General features: G+C 44.8%; 1 protein-coding gene across 22 annotated transcripts in view; it reads left to right on the top strand.

The window, feature by feature from the left end:
• The window catches only part of PLEKHA7 (pleckstrin homology domain containing A7), a 274,220-nt gene that overhangs the window by 180,513 nt on the left and 65,901 nt on the right, over nucleotides 1–27,806 (top strand). For all 22 annotated transcript variants that reach the window (XM_056802181.1, XM_056802176.1, XM_056802172.1 and 19 more), the window contains 4 exons: nucleotides 14,215–14,329; nucleotides 16,830–16,931; nucleotides 17,487–17,559; nucleotides 20,523–20,623. In XM_056802181.1, coding sequence (XP_056658159.1) covers nucleotides 14,215–14,329; nucleotides 16,830–16,931; nucleotides 17,487–17,559; nucleotides 20,523–20,623 — 391 coding nt within the window. The remainder of the gene's footprint in view (nucleotides 1–14,214; nucleotides 14,330–16,829; nucleotides 16,932–17,486; nucleotides 17,560–20,522; nucleotides 20,624–27,806) is intronic.

The following is a 27,806-nucleotide window of genomic DNA, read 5'->3' as shown; positions in this document are numbered from 1 at the left end:
CACACCTGAAATCAGGAAAACCTGAGTTCAAATCCTGCCCTAGACACTTATTCATTGTACCACCAAAGACAAGTCACTCAACTTCTATCTGCCTCAGTTTCCTCAGATGTAAAATGGGTCTAATAATATCATCTACCTCACAGGAGATTGGGTAGATCAAGTGAGATAATATTTAGCGCAGTGCCCAGCATCTGCAGGTACTTAATAAAACAATTTTCCCTTCTCTCTACCCAACCCCCTCATGCTCCCCAAAACCTTAACATGTGGTGCTAGGAATCTGGAATAAACAGCCACTGTCATTGCTTCTGTGTACTCCATCGAGGGTCTTGTTAGGCTGTCATTGCCCAGACTCAGTGGGGCTGGAATCCCATTCAAACAAGAACCTCTTTTATTCAGAGCACTGTCCAAGGTATGAGAGATACAAAATTTGTCTGACAAGGTCCCTGCCTTGATGGGGCTCACACTCATATTGCAATTATAATGAAACACCATAATATTTGACAAAGATGTTAGCAAAGTGCAAACCAAACTGTTATGTGTGGTCTAAGGGCAAGGGGATCATCATTATCTTCAGGGAAATCAGAGACGCCTTTGTAGAGGAGATGGCATTTGAGTCAGGCATTAAAGAATTGGGTAGGCTTTCAACAAGTGAGGGGGGATGTGGTATTGTAGGCCTAAGGACCACTATGAGCAAAGGCATGGAGGCAGTAAAATTCAGTGTTTTGAGAGAGCCAAACAGTCCAGTTTGACTATAATGTGGAATATAATGTAAGGGAGCAAAATGAGCTAAATCTGGAAAGGTAGGATGGTACTTTATGGGCAACAGGGAGCTGTTTAAGATTCCTTTTTTAATCTGTTTTTATTTGTCTTTTAGATTTACTAGAGGAGAGTTGCACTGTATTTATTATGCAAAGAAATATTAGGGAATGAGAAGGCAGCTAGACTGGAGGAAGAAGGGGGAGGTGGCAAGACCTCTTAGGAAGCTATTTCAATAAGACAGCAGCAGTTGTCAGGAAAGCAAAAATTGTCAAGTCAACAAACATTTATTTAGTGTCTTCTGAGTGCCAGGAGCTTTGTAGATACAAAGAAAGGCCAAAAAAATGGGCCTTGCACTCCAGAAACTCACCGTCTAATAAGAGAGACAATATGCAATATGAGATATGTTGGGGTGCTAGAGGTGTTGGGACTTCCTGATCAGTGGACTCTTCCTTCTCCATCCCCTCTGGTAGTCAAAGATAACACCAAGATCTCAGACAGGAAAGGCTGAGAGAATGGTTGTACTTCTTCCAGGAGGAGCAGGTTTAGGAGAAAAGATAAGGAACTCCTTTTGGGATGTGTTGAGTTTGGGGTACCCCTGAGGATTTACTGGTGAATAAGTGAGTCCTTTGGGCAATTTGAGTCCGGAGCTCAAACAAGAGGTTGGATCCAGGAGTCATCTATGTGGAAACAAAGGGAAGGGGAGGGAGCAAGTATTCCTTAAGTCCCTACTATGTGCCAGGCACTATGCTAAATAAACACTTTATAATTGTTATTGCATTTGATAAAAGATTGCCAAAGTCATAGGAGCAAATGGCGCTGCCAAGAGAGAGACAAGAAAAGGCCAGGAACAGAATCTTGAGGGATCAGAAAGAGAATAAAGAAAAAAAAGAAAAGAAAGAGAATAAAGGGCCAGAGCAGTAGTGGTCAGGGTAGGAGAGCCAGGGGAGTGAGTGTGGTCACTGGGTTTGTTGAGTAGTAAATTCCTGTTAATCTCTGAAAATGCAGAATACCCTCTAAGGGGGTAGATTAGGAAAGGAGAAAATAGGGTAGTGAGAATTTTGTGGAGGCATCATCCGTAGGCAAGCTTTTTGAGAAATTTGGCAAGGAAAGAGACAAGAAAAATGTCAGAGTAAGCAAATGAGAAAGGGTTTTTTGGAATTAGATTTGATTTAGTCAAAAGGAACCAGTCTAGGAGAGAAGGAGGGATTGAAGAGAAAAATGGATGATTAGAGCAAAATCTTGGAGGGCTTTGGGATTGAGGGTACTGGTAGAGAGGAATTAATTTCCTTAAGGAATAGGGATGCCTCTTTTTTCCATGACCAAAAGGGAAAGAGACACTGGGGAATGATGCCAAAAGGTTTTGAGTAGAGAGGAGGTAAGGGAGCTATGATTAGATACAGCCTCAACTTTTCTTAAAGAAATAGGATGCCATCTGCTGTAAACATGGGTGTTTTAGGGGTACTTTAGGAGACCTGAGGAGAAAGGCCAGAATGGGAAACAACTACTGTGGAGCATCTCTGTCCAATGACCAGCCCCCTTTATGTTCCTTCACGATCTCAGGAGATTTATGGTAGATTTCATGATTTGTAAATCATGATTTCTTTTCCTTATTTTTTCAACAGGCAGCTTGGTGTGTGCATCAAGGCTTTTCTGTTTGTCTAATATCACGAGGAAAGTAGTCTAGAGAGCGCTGGGTCCATCCCCAACTTGTGGAGCCCTTCCCCTTAAGTTCTTGGTCTTATCCGAAGGAAAGAAGTTCTACCATTTCCTGCAGTCATTTGTTAACAGTCTGAGAGTTCTTTGAATTGAAAAAGGGTCATCTCTGTTGTTGCTTCCGAAGTCTAGGAGCAACTTGGCTCTTGCATAGGGAGTAGATCTCATTTCACTGAACTCCAAGGGCAACAATTCAGATTCTTTTGGCTATACTGGAATTTTGTTGTATCAAATAATAGGCTACTGTTATTAGCTTGAGACTTTCACTGTAAGAGTATTTGTTGTACTGGGATATAGGCTGTGATTATCCCCCTTCAGGTGAAACAATTCCAGTTCCTTAAGATTTTCTTTCATCACGGGTCCTGTTTTTCTTGTGCCTGGATCACTTCTGTGGTCCTTCTTTGGCCTCTGGCCTAGTTCTCTATTACATTCTTGAATCGTGAGCCCAGAACCGGACACAGGACTGTTGGACAAAGAACTTGGTGTCAGTGTCAAGTGAGGCTCTTCTGCCCTTTGTGAGCAAGGTAGACTTGAAGAAGGACAGTGTTTGTTTAGCAAATTTTTTTGTTTGTTTTTAAACCCTTACCTTCCATCTCAGAGTTAATATTGTATATTGATTCTGAGGCAGAAGGGTAGTAAGGACTAGGCAATGGGGGCTAAGTGACTTGTCCAGGGCTATACAGCTGGGATATGTATGGGGCCAGATTTGAACTCAGGAGCTCCCCATCTGAAGACCTGGATTGAGAAATCCACAGAGCCATCTAGCTACCCCCTGCTAGTAAATTCTTAGACAAATGAGCATCTTTTGCTTGCTTCTTATTCCTTGATTTCCTTTCTTACTCTTATCAATATCCTACTTTTTTTTTTCCCCTACAGTCTGGCACATAGCTTCTTCTTTCATCTTGTTCCCTTGCTCTGGATTCTGTATGGATTCTTCTTCCACACTGCAGATTCTATCCCAGAGAAAAATTCTAGATTGGACTTCACACTACTCTGATTCTGTTCTCTGTTTCATTGTATTTGTGGGAGAATTTTCTGGTTGGATTCTAATACAGTACCCCCTCCCCATCCTTCAGGCTGTGTTCAGAATTCTGTTATCTGACTATACAAATTCTTGGGATAGCATTCGGTCTATCCATTTCTTTCTTTGAAAAAAAAAAAAGGGAGTGCCTAGCTAGCTCAGTGGATAGAGCATGATGTCAGGAGAGCCTGGATTTAAGTCTGACCTCTTGTGACCCTGGGTGAGTCCCTTAACCCAAATTGCCCAGCTCTTGATGCTCTTCTGTACTAGAACTTATACTAAGGCAGAAGGTAAGGGTTAAAAAAATGAGGGGGAGGGAATTATAGGTAGACTTTTTAAGGATGTTATGAGGATGGGGATTTAAACTTTGAGATGAAATTTCAGGGTGATGGGAACTCTCAGCGGGAGGTGGGACATCGAGTCACTCCCCGTGTCTTCATGGGGGTATGCGGCACTTTCATTAATGGGTGCTGGAGACATTTCTGCCTTGTTACTGAGCTGCTCAGGAGCCGATCACAAACACCCCTGCAGTCCTCAGCACTGATGCAGGTGGATGACTGACAGCAGCCTTTGTATGGGGAGCATTCCTCAGGCTCTGCGGAGAATTTGGTGCTGGGGTGAGGCTTAGGAGTTGGCATTGTGCCCTTCTAAAGTTCAATATCTCCCTGTTTTCACAAAGGCTTTAAAAAGACAGATGTTCATCTGGGAGCTTCTCCCCCAGGGAGGTGGCTGAGTCTACTCGTCCTTCAGTGCTCTGAGATCTCTAGGGATGGGAAGGACCAGGACCTTCTCTTTGAGATCTGAGCCACCCAATGGATTTCTTACCTAGATGTTTAGAAAGAAGCTAAGGTTCCTGTCCTTGACTGAAAGCATCTCTGGTGCTACTCAGAACAGTGAAGTATGAGAAGTTTTTTTGCTTTTTTAAAACCTTACTTTCCATCTTAGAAACAATACTGTATATTATAAGACAGAGAGTGATAAGGGCTATGTAATGGGGGTTAAGTGACTTGCCTGAGCTTACACAGCTAGGAAGGGTCTAAATCCAGATTTGAACCCAGGGCCTCCCTCTTTAGACCTGGTTCTCAACCCCCTAAGCCACAACCCCCCCACCCCCACCCCATATAAGATTTTAAAGATTTTGGTCTCTAGCAGAAAAGGGATATATTTGCTAATTTAGTCATTTCCACGTTACACCCCAGTTATTTCTGCAGGCAAGGCACAATGGGGGGTGGCAGATAGGTTGTGTGTGGTGTGAGAGACAGAGACAGACAGAGACAAAGAGGGGGAGAGGGAGTGAGATGGAGACAGACAGACAGAAACAGGGGGAGACAGACAGACAGACAGACAGAGACAGAGAGAGAGGGAGGGAGAGAGGGAGAGGGAAGGCTCTGGGCAGCTGCCTTAGGATGACAGGATCAAAGAGGAAGGGCCGATGGGTTTCTGGTGACCTCTCTTACTAAATATTGTGACTCTTTAATCCGAGCACAAGACTTTGGAACCCAGGAAGAGTTCTTGCCTTCTCTAGTGGCCTCCCCGGCGCTTTGCAGACTGCACAGCCAGCTCAGTGTTAGCATCCCTTCCTGCTGGTTTGCCGGTTTGTTAGGCTGTGGGTGAATGTGGTTGATACAGCCAGTACCAGGCCTCGCGAGACAGTCAGGCTGGGGCTGCTTTTGCCTGTTGCATTTGGTTACCATGGCAGCAGGAAAATGGGGGAGAAACTGAGACACCTGGGATGCAGATGCAGAAACTTGAGCCGCTTAGTTTTCCTACCTAGAGGAGGCGGTGGCATTAATGAAATAAGCAGGTAGGTGGACGACTGTGGCGCTGTCCTGTGGGCCCAGAACCTGGGTGGGATGGCGGTTCGGTTTTCTGAGAGGGGGCTTGGTTGGGGGGCCTGGTCCTACCGGAGGCCATCGTCTTGCTCGATCATTAGGGAAAACACGCCACCGACTCCATGGCTGCTCAGCCCTTACTCTTGGGTTGGGTGGAAAAGCTCATGGTTTCTTCTGGATTGGGGTGGAGGGCAGCTTGCAAACGGAGTGCGCTACCGTCCTGCTCTTTCCTCTTGTCCCGTTAGCTGACACGTGCTCCATTCCTCCCCGCTCCTCCCAAACCGGCAAAGCGCCATGGTTTCCCTCTGCAGACGCTCCTCCCGTTAGGGATTCTTAAGCTGGGGTCCGTGAACTTGGTTGTGCTTTTTAAGAATACATATTTGTATAATATGGATTGTTTCCTTGGTGATCCTGTATGCTTCTCTGTCTACCTTTACAAACCTGATTCTGAGAAGGGGTCTGTCTATAGGCTTCACCAGAAGCCCAAGGGGATCGGAGACGTGAAAACAAGAACCTCTGCCTTAGATGCACCCCAGAAGATGGATGCCTAGGAGGCCAGGGGGAGGGTAGTCAGGGAAGAGAACTGAGCTTCTCGAGGCTGAGGTAAGGGAGCCAGAGCCTACAGAGGCATGTGTGACTGGCTGCCTACCAGATGTTGTCTGTGCCAAGTGAGGTGATGCTGTTTGGGCTGACTTTCTCCCCACCGGGGTGAGGTGTGTGTGCAGGGGTTGGGGGGGGGGGTGGGAGAGGGAAAGACAGTGTATACACACAGAAGAAACTGGGAGGGTGGAGAAGAAGGAACACTGAAAGTGAGTATTGAGTAATAAGTGTGGGGGGCCCATGGTGAATGGGACCCAGTATCAGACAGTTTCCCCCGGGGTGTTGGGAGTTGAAAGGAGGCGTTGGCAGTCTGTCTGGCGTCTGAGCCTGGGACTTCTCTACCTCCTCCTTTCTCTTCTGCATACTCTATCTTCTTTCCCCCCCCCCCCCCCCCAACCCCTTAAAACAGTGGGTGTGAACGTGCTAGAACTGCCTTAAAGAATTCAGTGTCATTTGTCTGCAGGCTTTCTGCCCCCTCCTCCCTCCTCCAGTGTCTCAATTATTTCACATGAGCTGTGTGTGATCCCCGTAACACAAAGCATGAAGGTGTGAGCCTCTTTTTCGAGCAGTTGGTAAGCTACAGGTGTTGTTTTAATGACACTCGGCTTAAGTGGTCCCCACACTGCCCTTGATTTCCTGCCCCCCCCCCATCCTGTGCTTTCCCAGGCCAGAATAGGATGCTTCTGTGCCAGGGACCCCATGGGGACTTCACGGAGCCCCCAGCCAGTAGCTGCTTATCAGCCTAATAAGCCTCACAGAAAGGATTTAAGGTATTGTTTATAGACAATATTTGCTGTTTTTTGAAGTTAATTGTATGACAGCTTGAGTTCTCTGGAGAGAGGGTACCATGGAAATAAAACAAACCGTGAGTTTAATTTCAATTCTGGAGTTCCAAGTGCAATTTGGTTGGTGGTGTTATCTAATGGTGAGACTGCGTACACATGTGCATCCATGTGTGTGAGAGTGCGGGAGCCTGCTGCTTTGAGTGGAAGAAAATTCTGGTACCTCCCTGGGTGTGCTAATCTGTGCTTGCTCTGTATGGGCAGCAAGGGACGTGCGTTCCCCTGAGGATGGTGTTAGGCCGGCGAGTCTTAGCCTTTTGGGGGTCCTCTCCCTCCTCCGCAGTTTGGCAAAGCTTATCCTGGTGAATCCTTCCCTTGTTTTAAAAATGCATAAAATAAAATATGTCGTATTACAACAGACATGAGTGACGTTGAAAAGTTTGTGAAAATATTAAAGGGGAAAAATAAGTCGATCATGTGGTGATGCACACCCGGCCTTCCAGCCCCTGGAAAGGCTTGAGTTCAGGAGTGATGAACTCCAGGGGCCCAAGACGATTGGATGATTGCTCTAAGTTCAGCACCAATTTGGTGAGCCCCTGGGAGCTGCCTAAGGAACTGAGAAAGGGCCCAGGTTGGAAAGCTCCCATGCTGATCAGTAGGGGGACTGGGTTTGCGGGTGGCTGTTACTCACTTTTAGCCTGGGAGAGAGGGAAACCCAGTCTTCTAAGAAAAGAAGAAGTTCATGGGATGCCAGGTTGAGAATTTCTTGCTATTCAAAGATTTAGTTTGGCCCAGCATCTGTTAAACACCTGGAAGGCACAGTGCTAGGCACTGGAGAGCTTAAAATGGATTTGCTACAAGTCTTCCTGTCCGGGAACTTCTTGCTGATAGATGGAAGGACACGCAGACTATAATGCATGTCTCGCTTCTCTCCCTCTCCTCTAGGAGAGCTTCAACTCTTTTGGATTTGGGTTATTTGATTTCTCATTCCCATCATCTTCATCTTTTCTTTCCTGGTGCTGACCACAATGACCTCATGCTATATAGAATCTGAAGATGACTTTAGAAGTCCTCTGGTTCAACCCCTTCATTTTTACAGATGAGCAGATTGAGACCCAGAACATTTAAATGACTGACCCTACATCCCATAGAGAATTAAGAGGTAGAACGAATTCGAATTTGTCTTTTGACTTCAGATCTGGCCCTCTTTACACTCTTTCGTTCTTAGCAAGTGTTTGAACAGGAAAGAAAGGATCTGTAAAATGAGGGGGTGAGATTAACCTCTAAGGTCCCTTTCAGTTCTAAATCTATGATCCTGTGCTGGCCCTACAGATGAACATGGGCACAAATCATTGTGACATGTTCAGTGTAAAGGAGAGGTGGAGATGAAGTGTTTAAAGAAATTGGAGGAAGAGGGAAGAGAGGATATCAGAGAAGGCTTCATGGAGGAGGTCACACTTGAGATGCATTTTGAAGGAAAAAAGGGAATTGACCAGATGGAGCATATGGCCATTCCAGGCTTGGGGAGACCACATGAGCCAAGGCATGGCAAATGGAATTTTTTTTTCATAGGACTTGCTGCTTAAGGCATTTTTATGTGCCCAAGAGCTGTCTCATGGTTTATATATATATATATATATATATATATATATATATATATATATATATATATATATATATAAATAAATCCCAGGTATTTAGAACTTGATGGTTACTAAGTACATTGTGCATTTCATCTCATTTGAATATCATACTGGCTAAAAACCAGTTAACCACAGGCATTGATTAAGAAGCCAAGCTCCTTTTATTTTTATTAGCTTATTAATTTTTATTGATTATTACATTATGTTGCTCTTTTGGCTTGTGTGAACTTAGACAAGTCACATCTAAATCTTAGTTTCCTCATCTCTAAAAGGAGAGGATTAGATTAGATAAACTCTAAGGCAGCCATGTACTGGCAAATTCTTTAATGATCTGTTCTCTGGGGGGAAAGATGTAGGCATGATATACTTTAAAATGTAAACTATGTTATTAACATTATATCCATAACTTTCAGAACTCTAGACTATCAACACATTAATAAATCAAGCCTTAATTTATAGCTTTGCAGATTTCTAAGGTGTAAATTCTCACCCTGACAATTTAACAGTCAGTTCTTTATCTTGAACCAATTTGAACTGCCTCTAGGACATCCCTGTTAAGCCCCCTTCCAGACTGACATCTGTGATCCTACTCTTTCTTCTTCCTAGTCTCACATCTGTCCTTGCTATTCATTATGTATTGAGAAATAAGAAGTAGGAAAGACTCACCCATTTTATTGATGGAAAACTAAAGGACAAAAGAGTCACCTGTGTCGGGTCAAATAAGAGATCTGTGGCCAAACCAAGGTCAGAGTTTGGGCTTAGAGGTTTCTGATACCTTTCCTTGCTAGCTTCTGTAGACAGACACATTCTAATACCCTTCTCTCCTCCCTTCCTTTTAGTGGGAAGACCGTTGAGTTAACTTTCTGGCTTACTCTTTATCCTCAGCCCACGACCCAACATAATCAACATTCCTATAACTCAAGACAAGAAAAGAGAAGTCTTTGTTCAAATCATCCCACAGTAGTTCAGGAATCTCATAGCACAGAAACCCAGCAAAGGGGCTTTTAAATTAATAGACTTTAATGACACCGAGATGTGCTTCTGATGGCCCTTTTTGCTATCTTGTCTTTTTCTCCGTCTCAGGCATCTCGATGACTCATGTGCTTTGGGGCCATCTCTGAATACTTATAAACTGTGTAGTTTTTCCTACAGATGTTCATCTTAGCTCAAGAGATTTCCTCTCTTTTGGGAGTGGCAAGATTCTCTGTAAAAATCAGTACAGTGAATGGCTTCCACTCTGAGTCTCGAGGGAATTGGTTTGGATTCTTCCAAGTCCAGGAAGTATAGCTTGAGCCTACAAGATGTGACAGCAAAGTAAATTGATTGATTGTTTATGATAATAATAATTAATATTTGTATACTACTTTCAAGTGTGTAAAACACTTTACAAATATCTCATTTTGTCCTTATAACAACCCTGGGAGCTAGACTTTGAGCTCCTTCAGGGCAGGGGCCATATTTTGCCTTGCTTTGCATATCTAAAATGTAACACAGTATCTGGCACATAGTAAATGTTTATTGGCTATGTACTATTATTATCCCTAGTTTACAAGTGAGGAAACTGAGGCAAAAAATTAAATTACTTGCCTAAGAACGCACAGCTAAGTTAAATTTGAACTCCGGTCATCTTGATTCTAGGCTTAGCACTTTATGTTCTGGGCTACTAAACCTGTTGGAATAGATATCCAATTAGGGTGCTGGCTTCTTCAAAGAAGTCAGTTTGAGAGGTCATACTACCATTTCAAAGAAAGGTTGCATGATGTAGTAAACAGGATGACGGGCTTGGCATGAGGAAGGCCTAGATTTAAGTTCTGCCTCTGGCACTGGGGGTGAGCTGCTTCAGTTTTCTGAGCCCTAGTTTTATTATCTGCCAAGTTAAGGACTTGGACTAGATGATCTCTAAGGTCCCTTGTAATCCTAAATCCTAGCTCTGTGCTATTTGTTAAAGGGAGATTTAAAATAATGAGAAGCTGTGGAAACTCCTTGTACTTGGGAGTTCTCTTCCAAGAGTCAAGCAGATTATGGTCTCTCCCCTTGGGCAGCCCTCATTCAGATAAAGTTGATTTCCTTAGGATCGTTAGACCCAAGTGTCCTATGGCTTTTGCTCAGATTTCCTGAAGTCCATTTCATTCCAGCAGTTTCAGAAAATCTTAGAGGAAATGTTCATCCTGGAGTCTGGATTTTGCACGATTTGCACGATAATCATTGATTATTACCTTGGACTTTAACTGAGATTCTTTGGGTTGGGAACCCAGAGGACAAGAAGTTGCAAGATAAGGCACAGCTGGGTCTCAATGGGCAAATGGAGAGAGCGATTGTTGCTGAGCCTTAGGTGTAGTGATTGTCAGGCCATCATAGGAAGAGCATCAAAAAGGTGAGTGATGGTCCTCTGCAATGGCTTCACCTTCCCACTCCCCATCTCTCTTTCTATTCAGCCTGTGGAATGTCTAGGGCTCTCACCTCTTCCTATCAGAATAGAGGAGGAACAAGTTATCACTTCTGATGCTATAGAAATGGATGGATGGATGGATGGATGGATGGATGGATGCTAGGGATTGGCTTTTGATCCAAATAAAGAAAGCAGAGTTGCTGTTCGGTAGTAGAAGGTAGATATAAGTTTAGAGCAGAAAAACATTTCATTTCAAATGAGCCTTCTGGATCTCTGGCTACAAAAACCAGAGAGATGTTTTTGGACTCTACCGGGGGTAGTGCTGATGTCAAAGGGTCATAGACTAGGAACTGGAAGAGACTTTAGAACCCACCTATTTCATCCTCTTTGCTTTATGAGAATTAAGAAAAGAGAGAATGCGACTTTCCACAAGGTTCCTCAGCTTGTAAGTGACACAAACATTCTTTACTCTTAGATCTGGAAGGGTTTATTCGAACCCTTCATTTTTTTTTAAAACCCTTACCTTCTGTCAAGGCAGAAGAGTGGTAAGGGCTAGGCAATGGGGGTCAAGTGACTTGCCCAGGGTCACACAGCTGGGAAGTGTCTGAGGCCAGATTTGAACCTAGGACCTCCTGTCTCTAGGGCTGACTCTCAATCCACTGAGCTACTCAGCTGCCCCCCCCCCCCAACCCTTCATTTGACAGATAGAGAAACCGAGATACAGTGAGATTGTGATTTCTCTCAGGTCACCTAGCTGGCAAATGACCAAGGTGGGATTTGAACTTAATCCCTCTGATGCCACCACAAACTTCCCCTATTTTCTATAGATTTTTTGCTAAAATAGTTATTGGAGGGTTGTTATTTTCCAGTAATTTTAGTTGTGTCTGACTCTTTGTGACTCCATTTGGGGTTTTCTTGGCAAAGATAATGGAGAGGTTTGCTATTTCCTTCTCCAGTTCATCTTACAGATGAGGAAACTGAGGCAAACAGGATAGAGTGACTTGCGCAGAGTCACACAGCTAGTGTCTGAGGCCAGGTTTGAACTCAGGAGGATGAGTCTTCTTGATTCCAGACTCTCCACCTAGCTATTATTGGAGGGAAGGGACAGTGATAACCTCTTTTTTCCTAGCCTGGATTTCAGAATGATAGGTTTAATAAGACTCGGGGATATCTGCCCCACTCCCTATCAGTCTTATTTCTATCGGCAGGAATAGAACCTCCATCCAGATGGTGAAGGATTTTCACACGGACTAATATTCTCAGAATCTTGTGTAAGGGGAGAGTGGTTTTTTACAGAGACTAGAGGGGCTGAGGAGAGATTGAGACTGAGCTTGGTAAAGGAACTGAGAGACACTGGAATAAATATTCTTCCTCTCTCCAAACTTTGGAGCTTTTAAGGGAGGGAGGGAGGGGACCATTGAAGAATCCAATGTAAAATGTTTCTGATGCAGCCCTGCCTGGAGGCAAGGGGATAAACTAAGCACCCTCCCACAGGCCTTCCCACCCTCTGATTTTGTGCTGCCTTCCCTGCTGTCCCCAAATTGAATGGTTTGGGCTCAGTGACATTTTTCTCTGTGAGGAGAAGTAACCAAAAGCCTGGCTAGGAAGGGGAAAATGGGTGGGGAATCCGGGAAGCTTGTGCCTGAGCTGATAAGAAGGCAGTGACGTTTTTGGGGGGGTTTGAGAGTGGAAAGCAAGCCTCCTACCACCCAGCGCCAGCAGAACTGGCCCCCTGGCCATTCCAGAAGTCTCCTACCTACTCCTGCCATTGTTCAGAGAACAGGGTGAACAGACTGCTTCTGTGAAGATCTGGGGGATGTCCCAGCTCTGTCCTTAGGGCCTCAGGAGCTCTTGTCCCAATTCCGGGGGTTCTGAGAATCAGCAGATCCTCCGGCTGAAGCCTGGGACTCATCCCTTGGGCTCTTCTTGGACACTTTTCCCAGGTTATGGTTGGGCCAAAGTGCCTCCCTCCTCTGTGAAGGCCATGGAGGGGTGTGGCGGCCTCCCCCTCTGACTCCAAGATCAGGTTTCCACCTGCCCCGAAGTGGAGAGACTCAGTTTGGCACTGAGCATCCCTTGCCCGCCCGCTGGGCAGGTGGTAAACAAGAATCTAGTATCGGAGCTTGAGCTCTGCTGCTTAGAGGCGAGATTCCTCTCTGGGACTCCGGAGGATTGGTGAGTTAGGCGGGAGACCCAGGCTGCTTTCTTTGGTTTTTCCTGGACAAGTCCTGAAGTTTCCGTGGAGGCGTTTTGCTGACTGTATCTGCAACTACCATGGTAGGTCCTGGGGATGGATCATCTCCGAGGCAGGAGAAGGAGGACCCCCGGGTCAGCATGTTGTGATAATCTCATGAGGGGGGATAAAGGACTGGGCAGGCTGCCTTGAGCAAAGCGGGGTAGAAGTAGGAGATGCCTTTTTTTTCTCTCCTGTTCCAGAGGTGTGTTGGATTCGTGTTTCCACCTCTTTCCCCAGGTGCTGTATGAAGGGTTAAGCATCTTTGCAGGCTCTATTTTGGGGAGAACCAAGTGTTCTCAGAATAGAATTCTTTGTTATATGGTCTATTTTGGGATGTGGGCCCTGTGGGCGTTTATGTAAGCATTTCTGTATCTGTGTGTATTTAGGGGGGCAGGGAGCAAGGAATCAGCTCTAGTTACTAATTATAAACAGTTTCTTCTGGGATCCTGGGCAGATGGAAGTATGTGTGTGTGAGAGTCTGTGTGTATGGGGAAGGGGTAGATTGGTGGGTGCCAAACGCTGACTATGGAGCAGATAGCTGGATGTGTAGATGTGTGCCCATGAGCAAATGATACATGGGGAGGAGAGGCATTTGGTTACCTTGAGGGTTCAATTGGGATAGAGAAGGGTAGCCATCAGCATTGAAAGTGATTCTGTCCCTCCACCTGCCTAGTGTCCAATATGGAGAATCCCATTCTGCTTCTTTGCACTTAGAAGTTATGAGACTTTGGGCTAGTTACTGAAGTTCTGAACCTCAGTTTCCTCATCTGTAAAATGGAGTTGGAGCAGATGGTTCCTGAAGGCTCTGACAGAGTTCTCGAGTTATGGTCTGAGGACCCTGGGTGTATTTATTGTTTATTAGCCCAGGTTGTGTCCAACTGAGGGGATAGAGAGAGCATTTGGCTTTAGAAACTGATGGAAGACAACTGCTCGCTGTCCATTCACAGGGATTATAGAATCATATTTCCAGAGCTTGAAGAGACCTTAGTGACCATCTAGTACAACTCTCCCCTTTTTCAGATGAGGAAACTGAGGCCAGGGAGTTTAAAGCATGTACCCAAAGTTAGAAAGGTAGGAAATGACCAAATTAGAATTCTCCTGACTCCTAATCTGAAGCTGGGACAATGGAGCCCACACCATGCCTCCCGTGGATGCTGGCCCTTTTCCAAGAAGAAACCCTTGACTTCTAGTCTTCAGCTTAGCTCTTGTTTAACTATGTTCCTTCTCCCTTCTCTTTAGGCTGAATTCCCATATGTCAAAGCAAGAGTTTATGAACCAGAGACCCTCCAGTATGGTCAGTGAAACATCCACAATTGGAACTACATCCACTCTAGACATGAAATCAGGACCAAGGGTGAGTTCCAGATGGCTCAATTGTCCCTTCCCTCCTCTGTACCCTTGACCATGATGTCCCATGGAAATCTAGTCTAGGCAAGGACTTTGGAAACATCTCTCTTATTTGCACAGTACTTCTCAATATTCAGAGAATTCATCCACCATCCCATTTCATTTACTTATTTATTTTTTACTGTATTGAGTACATTAATCTATTTGTTCATTTAATTTATTTATCTATTTTGTTCAAAGGTATTTTATTTTTCTGATTACATATAATAATACATTTTAACATACCTTTTCTGAAATTATAAGATCCGAATTATCTCCCTTCCTTTCCTCCCACATCTCAGACATAGTAAGCAATTTTATCTGGATTATACATGTATTATCAGGAAAAACATATTGGTCATTGGTGTAAGGGAATACTTATATAAAGCCCAAACTCCAAAATAAAACCATAAATAAATTAATGTGAAAGACAGTATGCTTTGATCTGCATCTAACTCCAGCAATTCTTTCTCTGGAGATGGATCATAAGTCCTTCAGAATTGTCCCAGATCATTGTATTGCTGAGAGTAACTAGTCTTTTCCCAGTTGATCATCATACAATATTGCTATTATTGTGTACAATGTTTTCCCATTTCTGCCTATTTTGCTTTGCATGAGTTCATGTAGATCTTTCTAGCTTTTTCTGAAATCATCCAGCTTATCATTTCTTTTTTTTTTTTTTAATTAAAACCCTTACCTTCTGTCTTGGAGTCAATACTGTGTATTGGCCCCAAGGCAGAAGAGTGGTAAGGGCTAGGCAATGGGGGTCAAGTGACTTGCCCAGGGTCACACAGCTGGGAAGTGTCTGAGGCCAGATTTGAACCTAGGACCTCCCGTCTCTAGGCTTGGCTCTCAATCCACTGAGCTACCCAGCTGCCTCCCTGCTTATCATTTCTTATAGCACAATAGTATTCTATTACCATTATTTATTTATTTTTGAGACTCAATCTCCCCATCTCCCCAGTCTGAAAGTTTAGGGGCTCAACTCCATTCCAACTTAAGAGCTTTGGTCTGCTCCATTTCCTACCTGGGCTGGTTTGAACCTCCTTAGGCAACCTGATGGCCCTTCCTACTCTGAGGATTCAACAGTCAGCTTTGGCTCCCTGTAGTTCAGAATTCCTTAGCTCAAGCAGTCTATTAGCCTCAGCCTCCTCCCCACCCCCACCCCCACTACACAGTGCCCATGTGCCCTTGGGCAAATTGCTTCCTTCTCTGGATCTATAGCTTCTTCTATAAAATGTGAGGAGTTGGGCTAGATGTCGCTTAAGGGCCCTTCCAGCCCTGAGCTCCTGTGATTCTACGGGATTTAATCTTTCGGTGTCTCCTGTCTAACCCCAAGCTCTGGGTTCTTCCCATTTCTTCTTTAGAAAAAAGTGAGTAGGATATGATTTATGAACTCTGTCTGATCAATCCTGAAGATTCAGAAAAGGCAAGAGACTTCTCTCAGCTCACAGCAGTGTCATGAGAGTCCTAGGACTGGAATCTGTGCCTAAAGGTCCTGGTTCAGTTGTTCTCTCTCCACTCTAATGAGGCTGAGGGTACCTCTACTTATCTCTCTGTTGCCCAAGTACTTACACTATCAAAGCTGCAGGTAGAACCTTTTTCATCTTTAACATCTGTGTTTATGGAATCTATCCTGTGCTCACAGCTCTGGGTTAGGCCCCGGAGACACTCAAAGGTTAAATCTCACAGGAATTCAGAGCTAAAAAAGACCTTAGGAAGCATTGAATTTAACTCCTTACATTTTTGTGGAGGAGGTTATAGCCTTAGAGAAGGGAAGCAATTTGCCTAAAGTCATCCAGGATCTATTATGGACTGATGTCCCACTCCTGGTCCAGTCACTGTTCCTTCTGTAAGTGACCCTGGATTAAGCAGATTTTATCAGCTTTAGGCTACTGAAGGACATACTGAGATCATTCTTGGCTAGTGGAAGCAAGCAATTCTGGGTCTGGAGTCTAAAGACTGGTGCTCAGATCCTGACTTGGCTAATTCTTATCTATGTGACCTAGGAAAGTCACCTAACCACTGTAAGCTTCAATTTCCTATTGTGTACAATAGGGAGTTGGACTAGATGAGCTAGTCTAAGATCCACAGTAAAGCTGGTCCTAAATCCTGTGAAATTCTCAGATGGCTCATCACTAATTGGGGCCATCTTTTTGGATCTTATGATTGTTAATGCTGCTTGCAGAGACCCTGTGTATCCCAAATGCCCTTCTCTCTCCCCCGCTTCTTCTTTGGTGATCATTATCTCTTAGCATCATTGCACATGGTAGCCATATATTTCTAGAATTGGAAGTTAGTGGCTTGGCTTCCATACTTCCAAGTCAAACGGTGGCCTTTATCTATGGCTGTTGTGGCTGTTGTTTAAAAAAAGTTGCTTCTGGGATTGAGAAGTTCCTTTATGAATCAAACCTAAATCCTTTCTGCTTTTCTAGTTAAAAACTTGAGGTTTTCTTTTTCTCTCCTAGGTTATCAAAACTAGCAAAATTCACAGCTTTGGAAAGAGGGACCAGGCTATCCGAAGGAACCCCAATGTCCCTGTGGTGGTGAGAGGCTGGTTGCACAAACAGGTGAGGGCTTCAGATAATGAGAAGGGACATTAGGGATGGGAATTACTCTAGAAAAAGTAAAAAAAAAGGCTAATAAAGCATTTCTGTCATGAGATGACTTCATACAGATGTATTATTCAAAGGTCCTTAAGAGAGGCACATGCCATCAGTCACCAAAGGGTCCCCAAAACGCAAACTCTCACCCTCTGCAGGGAAACTGCTGACTTTGGGGCAGGAACTCATCTCTGTATATGTAGGTAACTGCTAAGATAGCAATTATCTACAGCATTAAGAGAAGCCTTTCCTTAGGCAAGTTAGTTAACTCCTTTTCAACCTTAGTTTCATCTATAAAATGGGCATGAATTATTATCATACTCTTTCCCTTCCAGGGTTATTGGGAGAAAGGCCCTTTGTGAATCCTTTAGTCCCATAGAAATGTATTGTATTATTATTCTATTTATTGTTAAAGCTACAATGGGGCTTCCTTACTAACCCAATTCAGTTGTATAACAGTAAGGAAAAGTGGGGAGGTCTATGGACAGATTTCCCTCTGAACTGGCTTGTTCTCCTTTGCAGGATAGCTCTGGGATGCGGTTATGGAAGAGAAGATGGTTCGTGCTCGCTGATTACTGTTTGTTTTACTATAAAGGTGAGCAGATGTTCTGGTCACGGGACCCCCTGGCAGAGAGAGATGTGGGTATGAGGCCCCTTCCCTTGGTCAGCTTCACAGTCTTCATCAAGGTGCCCAGTGCTGCTGCCTCCCTAGATGTCCTCAAGTCTGATAACATGAAATTGTTCTGAGGGCTCTGAGTTTGTGGCTCACATTTAGCTGGTGGTAGGTCTCTGGAATGAAATCCCCTGGAAGGGTTAGCTCGCTGTCCCTGACTCCTGTAGTCCCAGCCATTCAAGCTCAGGGAAATACCTGTGTACAAGGCAAAGAGATGACCCCAGCTTTCAAGGCGTTTCTAACTTAGAATAAATGACTGATAGGAGAGCAAAGCCATATCCCAAATACTATTAGACAGGAGGCAGGAGAGAAAATGCTCACTGGGGTCCAGGCAGCTGAAGAAGAGGTAGCCTTTGAGTTGATCTTTGAAAGAAGGAAAAGATTTTAACAAACTAGATGGGAAAAGTAAAGTGGGGGAGCCCATCCCAGGCATCCAGAAGATAGGGTGAGCAAAGACATAGGCATATGGGGGAAGGCAAGTTAAAAATGGGAGATGGAGAGAAGTCTAACTTGCCTGGAGCTCAGAGGGTAGGGACAATCCCTCCTGTGAGAGGTGCTTGAGTTATTGTATGTCGTATCCATTTTGAATCATTTATAGATATTGCACATCCCACAATCTTTTCAAATCCTGTCCCACTGAGGGCACAGACTTTGCCTGGAAACTTTTCAGTTAAGCTTAAAAGAGGAGACAAATGCATATGTATACATGCATACATAGGCAAAGGATAGAACTTAGTGCCCTAAATATATGTTGTATGCATCTGGGTAGAGCACTGTGCTAGGCAGAGAGCTAAGAGAGCATCTGTCCTTATGGAGTTTATAATCTAGGAGAAAGTTACTTCTGTCTTCTCCTGTGAATTCCTAGATGATCTTTTAGGTTCCCTCTACTTATAAACCCAGGACTCTTTGATACCACTCTCCTCCCTCCCTTCCTTCCTTCCTTCCTTCCTTCCTTCCTTCCTTCCTTCCTTCCTTCCTTCCTTCCTTCCTTCCTTCCTTCCTTCCTTCCTTCCTTCCTTCCTTCCTTCCTTCCTTCCTTCCTTCCTTCCTTCCTTCCTTCCTTCCTTCCTTCCTTCCTTCCTTCCTTCCTTCCTTCCTTCCTTCTTCCCTCTCTCCCTTCCTTCCTTCCTGCAATTTTTTGACATCCCAGAAATATACCAAAATATACATCAAATCTATGTTGTTGCTTAAAAAAAAAAACAACCCTTACCTTATGTCTTAGAATTGATATTAAATATTGGTTCCAAGGCAGAAGAGAGCTTAGCAATAGAAGTCCCCCATATTCCAAATCCTGTGATCTTCCCATTGCACCATATTCCTCCTCTGTGCTAATCTGCAACTTCATTCAATCAATAAGCATTTATTAATCACTTACTCTGAATCTAGGCACTGTGTAAGGTACTGGGGAGAGCAAAAACTGCTCTCAAGGAGCTCACAATGTAATCATCATGCCAACACATATGTATAAACAAGATATATTCAGGATTACTTGGAGACAATCACCATAGGGAAGACAATGGGATTAAGGGAGAAGGGGAAAAGCTTCATGCAGAGAGTAAGGCTTTAGTTGAGACTTAAAGGAATCCAGGAGGAAGCAGAGATGATGAGGGAGAGAGTGACAGACAGTGGAGACCACCAGAGAAAAATGTTCAGTGAAAAGAGATGAAGGGTCTTGGGTCTTAGACAGGGAATAGCAAGGTCAGTGTCACTGGATCTTGGAGTACAGGGAAGAATAAGGTATAAGAAGGCTAGAGAGAAGGGATAGCTACGTACCTCAGTGGGTAGAGAAACAAGCCTGGGGTCAGGAGGACCTGGGCCAAATCTAGCCTCAGACACTTCCCAGGGAAAGTCACTTAACACAATTGGCAAGCCTAACCAAAACTGATCCTAAAACAAAAAATAAGGGTTTAAAAAAAAAAAGGTGGAGAAGTCACCTAAAGAGGCAGGAAGGGACCAAGATAGTCAGGATTCTAAAAGCCACTTTAGGGCCTCTGGGAGTTTCCCAGAAGCCTCTGAGCTTAGGTGACTTTATCTAGTGTCACACACCCAGGAGATGCCAGAGGAGGGATTTGAACCCAACTCTTCCTTTTCCTGAAGTCAACTCCTTCTCCATGATAGCATGCTGCCTCTTGTCAGCTGTTATTATGACTATTTAATCAGTTCATTTTGTAACCTGTGGTTTGGCTCTACCCTCTGGGGTAGAACGCTTATCTCCCATTTCTTCTCATCTCCACCTGTTGACACATGTTTCTCCCTTTGAGGATCAGGCCAGGAGCCTCCCCTTCCCTGATGCCTTCCCTGATCCCCCTTTCCCAGCAAACTGTGATTCCAGCTGCCTCACTTTTCTAGTCTTGTGTCTGGATCTCTCCCTTTCCCTACCTTGCTTCACATCTCCTCAGCACCGTCTGTGTTTCTGAGGCGAGGGGAGTCTTGAGGACCACTGGCTGGAAATGCTAGAGAGGAGGCTCATCTCTGACAATGAGCACTAGATCTCCTTCCAAGTCCCTTTGACGTTCCCAAATTCCAATCCTTGAGGGCAGAGACTAGGTTGCTTTTCATCTTTATATTCTAGGACAGGACCTTGTAGATTAAAAAAAAAAATCAAAACATCCACATATGCTAATGTTTGTTTGGGTTTTTTAAAACCCTTATTTTCTGTCTTAATAACAACTCTTAAGACAGAAAAGGAAAACAGGGTTAAGTGACTCGCTCAGGATCACACAGCTAGGGAGTGTCTGAGGACACATTTGAACCCAGGTCCTCTTGTGGAGTTCTATCCTTCGTACCATCCAGTTGCCCACCCTAATGCGTGTTTATTGACTAGCCCTGTCCTTCTTTTGATGAGAACTCATGGTTCATCCTGATTTTTTTTCTTCTGTTCAAAGACAGTCGAGAAGAAGCTGTCCTTGGGAGCATCCCACTGCCCAGCTATGTGATCTCTCCTGTCGGGCCTGAAGACCGTATAAATCGCAAGTATTCCTTTAAGGTATAAATGGAGAGATTTGTCTCTTGGACGATGTATTTGAATGTTAACTTAAATCTTCTTGAAAATTAACTCAATCAAAAACGTATGACTTATCACTCTATCACTTGTATCTATGGGCACATGATTCGGGGTTTTGGCCTTAAAAGATCACACTAGATAGCAAAAATGAATAATATGGAACCAGGTATCAAGAGACAACATTTGTACAGCCCAGTGGAATTGCTTGTCGGCTCTAGGAGTGGGGAGGGAAAGATAATGAATCATGTAAACGTGGAAAAATATTTTTAAAACAAATTTTTAAAAAAGAAAGTTAATTCAATCAAACCAAGAATATCTGGCTTTCCTGGGGTAGATGATAATGTTTGAAGCAAAATGCCTTCATGGCTCCATTCTTTGTAGTTTTCATTTCCAGAAGAACTTGGGCCCCAGCTTATCTAGGATCCCTGCCCTGCTGGTTATAAGCCAGGGGCTCTGAGAAAGAAGGGTTTCATGGCTTCTGGTGACTCTAGCCATAGGGATTCAGAACTGGGAACTCTAGAACTGTTCCAGGCAGCCATAATTGCTTCTCCAAAGAGATGAACAGCCCAGACCACCTCTGTTTGGACCCCTTCTACCAAGAGCTAATCAGAATACATACAACACAGAAGATAAAGTTTGAGGGACAGATCCTGGCTCGTCACCTCTTTGTGGCAGAAAATAAATACTGGATGGGGCACCAAAGTATGGACCTTAAACAAAAATCCATTTCCAGCCATAGATATTAGAAGAACTGTGAACTATGGATACCTGCCATCTTTTACATGGAAACTTGTGGGTGTTAGTTATGTCCTCTGTCCACAAATGACTGAAAAGTGACACATTGATGGACTCCACCAATAAATTAGCTTCAAGCTTGGGGTGAAACTGCAATTTATTATTATTGGAAATCCAGGCTGCTTTTCTTTCCATCCTCTCTTCTCTGGGATAGACCTGGAGTTGGTTGAACTAGGATTCCCACTAACTCCTTACCTGGGATCCTAGATCTGGGGGTCCAGATCATCAAAGGGCCCGTTTTATGCTTCATGGGGAGGTGGAGTTACTGCCCCACCTTTCTTACAGGGAAAACCTTTTTTTTTTAATAGTCCTCCTCTGCCTCCCATTACACATACTCCAAAGTGAATGGTCTGTCCCCAACTTCTAGTAAGAGACATTTCCTCCCTCCTCACACACCTCTCCATCTTTCTCAGCCTGTGAATTTGTGTTTGGTCCATGTTCCATTTTCCCATGTTCTCTTTGAAAAGAGTGGTACTGTTGGAACTAGGAGGTAGAATTAGAAAGGACTTTAGATGTCACTTAAGCCAACCCTTTTGCTTTATAAAAGAAGAATCTGAAGTCTAGAGATGAGAAAGCACTCTGGCCAAATTCTTGTTGTTTGCAGTAAGTGAATAGCAGAGCTAGGTTTCACTTTTAGGTCCTCTGACTCAAAATCTTGGGCTCTAGTCACTCTTGTCACTTTAGGAATTTTGGGCTCCTTAAAACTCAGCTCCATCTTTTTGGTTTTCTGCCAGTTTTCTCCTTGGCTATTAGAATCCTCTTTCTCTTGTACCTCTCCTTTTATCTCTTCTGCTCCCCAAATTATTGACTATTCCTCAAATTATTTTCCATTTTCTTTGCTCCTTCAGCATCCATCTCCCAATATCCCTGGAAGTTCTGCTCTTTTTTTTTCTGTGTATCTCTTCTTCCTTAACTACTTCAGGAATTGAGGGTCATCTTTTTACAGAGTTCTGCAAAATCTCTACCAATTGGTGCTTTCTCCCTCATTGGTCTCATGGGGCCTCACACTTAGATATGAGCCTCTTTTCCCCTTCAACTAGCTCTTGCCCAAATTCCACTCTGTCAAGGGCACCACCATTGTCTGAGTCACCCAGCTGGGTGTCATTGTCTCCCTCATTTCACATACATCCAGGCAGTTACCATTTCTTGTCAATTCTGTCTCCCCATGCTCTCTTACGTCCTTTCCCCTCTCTACTCCGTAGCTCCTGCCCCACTCAGACCCTCATCCTCTCTGGCCTGGGCTGACTGTAAAAGCCTCCCATTTGTCCTCTCTGCCAGCCTCATACTCACCCACTCACCCACCCCCTGCCATCTCTCATCCATTTAACTACCCAAATAATTTCAAGGCACAAGCCGGATTGTTTCACTCCTCTGCCCAGAAATCTGGAGTAATTCTCTGCTGCCTCCAGGATAAAAATACAAACTCCTCAGTGTGGCATTAAGGCTCCACAGTCTGGCACCCACCTACATTTCCAGCCTTATTTTATAGGACTATTTTATAGGACTTCCTTTCATATACTCTACATTCCTCTCTACCTCCTACCTCCATACACTCCCACAAGCCATCCTCCAGGATTGGCATGGATCTTTCATCATCCTTGTCTTTCTTTAAAGGCTCTGCTATGGTGTCATCTCTTCTGAGAAGTCTTCCTTGATTGCCCCAATTATTAATGTTCTCTGCCTTCTCATGTATTACCTTGTAAATAGGCTCATGTACATCTTATCCCTCTTCTCCCAGTGTAGGATTGTAGGATCATCACTTTAGAGCTGGAAGAGACCTCAGAAACTACCTAAATCTTGGCCCTTCATTTTACAGATGCGGTTGTCAAGTTAAGTGACTTGCTCAGGGTCACACAGGTAGTAAGTGAAAGAGGAAGAATTTGAACCCCAGTGGAGGGAGGGAATATACTTTCCACTAGACCATCAATATAAGCTCTTTGCGAGCAGGACTTTTTTTTTTTTAAGTGTGTATCTTTAGCACTAGCACAATGCAAGGCACACAATTAGCTCTTCATACATTTTTAAAACCCTTCCCTTCTCTAAATATTTGCTTCAAGGCAGAAGAGCAGTAAGGGCTAGGTAATTAGTGTTAAATGACTTGCCCAGGGTCACACAGTTAGGAAGTGTCTGAAACTACATTTGAACCTAGAATCTTCCATCTCCAGGCCTGGCTGTCTATCCACTGAGCAGCTGCTAATACATTAAATTGGTTTGAGAAAATTCTCTTGGTGGAATGCAGATCTGTTACTAGCCAGAAAGCCTTCCTCAGATTCCCTCTGAGAGCAAGTCTCTAATGATAGATTTCAACAATTTAATTCCAGTCATCTGGCTTCTTAAAAAAAAAAATCACACCTAGAGTATCCCAAAGTAACTTCCCAAGACTCTACATTCTGTAGGCTAACACTTCATCAGTAGGTGAGAAAAATATATTCTTGGAAACCCTCGTTTGTGATTGCATTGCCCTTTCCCCTCCTTTTGCACCCTCCCTCCCTCCTGCCTTTACATTTTCTTAGAAAAGCTCAGCCGAGAGTGTTCACCAAACCCTTGATGTTTAGACGTAGAAAATCCTTCTTGGCCCTTCTGAGGTTAGAGCAATATTCTCTGCAGTCTGGTCCATCTTTCTTTTTTTTTTATTTTTAAAAACCCTCACCTTCTGTCTTAGAATCAATACTGCGTACTGGCTCCAGGGCAGAAGAGTGGTCAGGGTGAGGCGAGGGGGGTTAAGGGACTTGCCCAGGGTCACACAGCTAGCTAGGAAGTGTCTGAGGTCAGATTCAAACCCAGGATCTCTTTATCTCTAGTCCGGGTTCTCAATTCACTTGAGCCACCTAGGCACCCCTCCACTTTCTTAATTATCAGCAAGCATTTAATTAAATATCATATAGGATTCTGTGCTAGGTACTAAGGAGGATTCATACAAAAAGTAATTAAGAAACAGTTCCTTACCCTCATGAAGCTTGTTATCAATCCAGGGGTATAAGATGCAAATGCAAATGACTATTCTATGTACTATTACATGATAAATATAATAGAGCAAAGAATCATGGGAGGTCTGAGATGAGACAAATCAGGGAAGACTCTGTGGAAGAGGTGACATTTGAGCTAGACTTTGAAGGAGGGGTAGAAATGTAACAGGGGAGGGATGAACATTCCAGGCACAGGGAGGGCTCCACCTTATTCAGTAGGCTTTACCAGGCAACCAAAGTGGTCCATGACATAGAAAAGGCAGAGCATCCCTGCTCTAGAGTCTCTCCAAGGTCCCTTCTAGCTCTGACATACCATGATAATGCGTGGCTTTGCCTTTCACTAGATGTCTGGCATTAGAGGAGTCATTTTTAACCCTTCTGAGCCTCAGTCTCTTCATTTGTAAAGTAGAGATGATGAGACACAACCTCTTTACTTCATGGGGCTATTGTCAGGGGAAAGTTTATAAAACTTTGGGAGCTATAGAAAGACATGTGAATTATTTACTTGTTTTTCTCCTCTCTCCCTTCCCTTCCCTTCCCTTCCCTTCCCTTCCCTTCCCTTCCCTTCCCTTCCCTTCCCTTCCCTTCCCTTCCCTTCCCTTCCCTTCCCTTCCCTTCCCTTCCCTTCCCTTCCCTTCCCTTCCCTTCCCTTCCCTTCCCTTCCCTTCCCTTCCCTTCCCTTCCCTTCCCTTCCCTTCCCTTCCCTTCCCTTCCCTTCCCTTCCCTTCCCTTCCCTTCCCTTCCCTTCCCTTCCCTTCCCTTCCCTTCCCTTCCCTTCCCTTCCCTTCCCTTCCCTTCCCTTCCCTTCCCTTCCCTTCCCTTCCCTTCCCTTCCCTTCCCTTCCCTTCCCTTCCCTTCCCTTCCCTTCCCTTCCCTTCCCTTCCCTTCCCTTCCCTTCCCTTCCCTTCCCTTCCCTTCCCTTCCCTTCCCTTCCCTTCCCTTCCCTTCCCTTCCCTTCCCTTCCCTTCTTCTCTCCTTCCCTCCCCTCCTCTCCCCTCTCTTCCTTCCCTCCCCTCCCCTCCCCTCCCCTCTTCCCCCCTTTCCTTCTCAGTATCCAGACAGCAAGGGCTAGGCAAACATGGTCCAGTGACTTGCCCAGGGTCAGGAAGTGTCTGAGGCCCTGTCACTCAGGATCTTATTGTTGTCTCCCCCAAATCTCTTGTTATTGTTACGAATAGGTAGCGCTTGGTCCTGTAGCTCCTTCGGGCCCCTGGGAGGGACAAGGCAGCAGAATCTAGGGGAGCCTCATCATCTGACCACTGTTCTGGCCCTGGAGACGGCGGGGCTGACATCCTTTCATTAATACATGAGCTTGTATCGCCTGGCATTGCCACCCTGCTAGAGATAGCCCCTTGGATGCTCTGCTGCCTCTCTGGGCCAAGTTGGGGGTGGTGCAGGCCGCACAAGATGTCCTGCACACCCAAGGCCGCTCTGGGCTTCTCAGGGTTCAGTGTTCTCATGTGGTGTCGGTTTCGGGACGCACTGACCCCCTTAGCTGGGAACTGGCCGATGGCAGAGGGCCCGAGCCGTGCCCTCTGCCCGTCGTCACTTTTTTGGTCCCTGAAAGCTTCTGTTCCTTTCTTCAGGAAACATCAGCTGCTAATTGAGAACCCAGAGTAACTCGGAGTCGATGACCATGTTGTCAGTGGCCAATACAGTGCCCGTCATGGAGCGCGGGCATTAAATGCCCGTTGATTCATTGGCTGAGTAAGCCTGTTGTCCAAAGGAGCAGCCCATCCCTAGGAAATTCCCTCTCTTGGAAGCAGAACAAGTGCTCTGCTTTATGGGGATGAGGAGAGCATCTTAGGAAATGCTGCTAGACCGTGGGTTTTTTTTTTTTAATTTATTTTACTGGGAGAGAAGGGGATTGTTTTAGGGCTAGCATTAGGGTTAAGAAGTGAGTTTGGGCTGGCAATGGGATGAAGAGACAAATTTAGGGTTAGAGTTTGTTGTGGTTGAGTCATTTCAGTCATGCCTGGCTCTTTACAACCTGGCAAAGACACCGGAGTGGTTTGCCATTTCTTTCTCCAACTCATTTTACAGATAAGGAAATTGAGGCAAACAGGGTAAACGATTTGACCAGGATCACACAGCTAGTAAGTGTCTGAGGCTGGATTTGAACTCATAAAAATGTGTCTTCCTGATTCCAAGTCCAGCGCTCTATTCACTTCACCACCTAGCTGCCTAGACATTGTTACTGGTGACACAGTGGAGAGAATGCTGGACCTGGAGTCAGGGAGATCTAAGTTCACATGTTACCAGCTGTGTGACCTTGGACACATCAAGTAACATTTCTGCCTCAGTTTCCTCAACTGCATGTAAATGAGGAGTAATAATAGTACCTACTTTGAAGGGTCTTTGTGAGGCTCCAATGAGATAATTGTGAAGCACTTAGCACAGTGTCTAGTACACAGTAAGCGCTCTAAAAAGGCCAGCTGTTAGCATTATTATTTGAGATAATATTCAGAAAGTGCTTGCAAACCTCCAAGCCCTTCATAAATGCTAGCCATCCACTATGAGGCCAGTGTCAGGCCTCCTGTTACTGCAGCAGATTTCTGGACCGCATTCCAGTGGTAGCCAAGTAGGAAGACGTACACTTCAGCAGAAGCCCAGCTCAGCAGCACTCAAGCCTGTCTGCTTCCGAAGGGGAGAGTGGGGGGAAATCTGGTCTGCATGCCAACTTCCTCCGCAGGACCCTCCCTGAATTTTCTGGGAGGAATAAATAGAAAACAGACCGAAAAGTGTGTGAGACTCTTAGAGGAAAACAGATGTCTGTCGCTGTGTTTTATGTGCTGTGAGGAGCCTTTGTTATTTCAGGGGCATGGAAATAACAGTGGTCCTTAGGGCTGATGTGCTCCTGAACTCATGGGCATGGGCACGCCTGGCATTACTCTAGGACAGAGTAGTACATGGCATGCATAAATGATGTTTTCTCTCTTCCCTCCCTCCCTCCCTCCCTCCCTCCCTCCCTCCCTTCCTTCCTCCCTTCCTTCCTTCCTTCCTTCCTTCCTTCCTTCCTTCCTTCCTTCCTTCCTTCCTTCCTTCCTTCCTTCCTTCCTTCCTTCCTTCCTTCCTTCCTTCCTTCCTTCCTTCCTTCCTTCCTTCCTTCCTTCCTTCCTTCCTTCCTTCCTTCCCTCCTTCCTTCCTTCCCTCCTTCCTTCCTTCCTTCCTTCCTTCCTTCCTTCCTTCCTTCCTTCCTTCCTTCCTTCCTTCCTTCCTTCCTTCCTTCCTTCCTTCCTTCCTTCCTTCCTTCCTTCCTTCCTTCCTTCCTTCCTTCCTTCCTTCCTTCCTTCCTTCCTTCCTTCCTTCCTTCCTTCCTTCCTTCCCTCCTTCCTTCCTTCCCTCCTTCCTTCCTTCCTTCCTTCCTTCCTTCCTTCCTTCCTTCCTTCCTTCCTTCCTTCCTT

This window comes from Monodelphis domestica, chromosome 6 (genome assembly GCF_027887165.1).
Source record: "Monodelphis domestica isolate mMonDom1 chromosome 6, mMonDom1.pri, whole genome shotgun sequence".
NCBI classification, from domain to species: Eukaryota; Metazoa; Chordata; class Mammalia; order Didelphimorphia; family Didelphidae; genus Monodelphis; species Monodelphis domestica.
The sequence above is the reverse complement of the archived record's forward strand: the minus strand, read 5'-3'. Positions and strand labels throughout refer to the sequence as shown.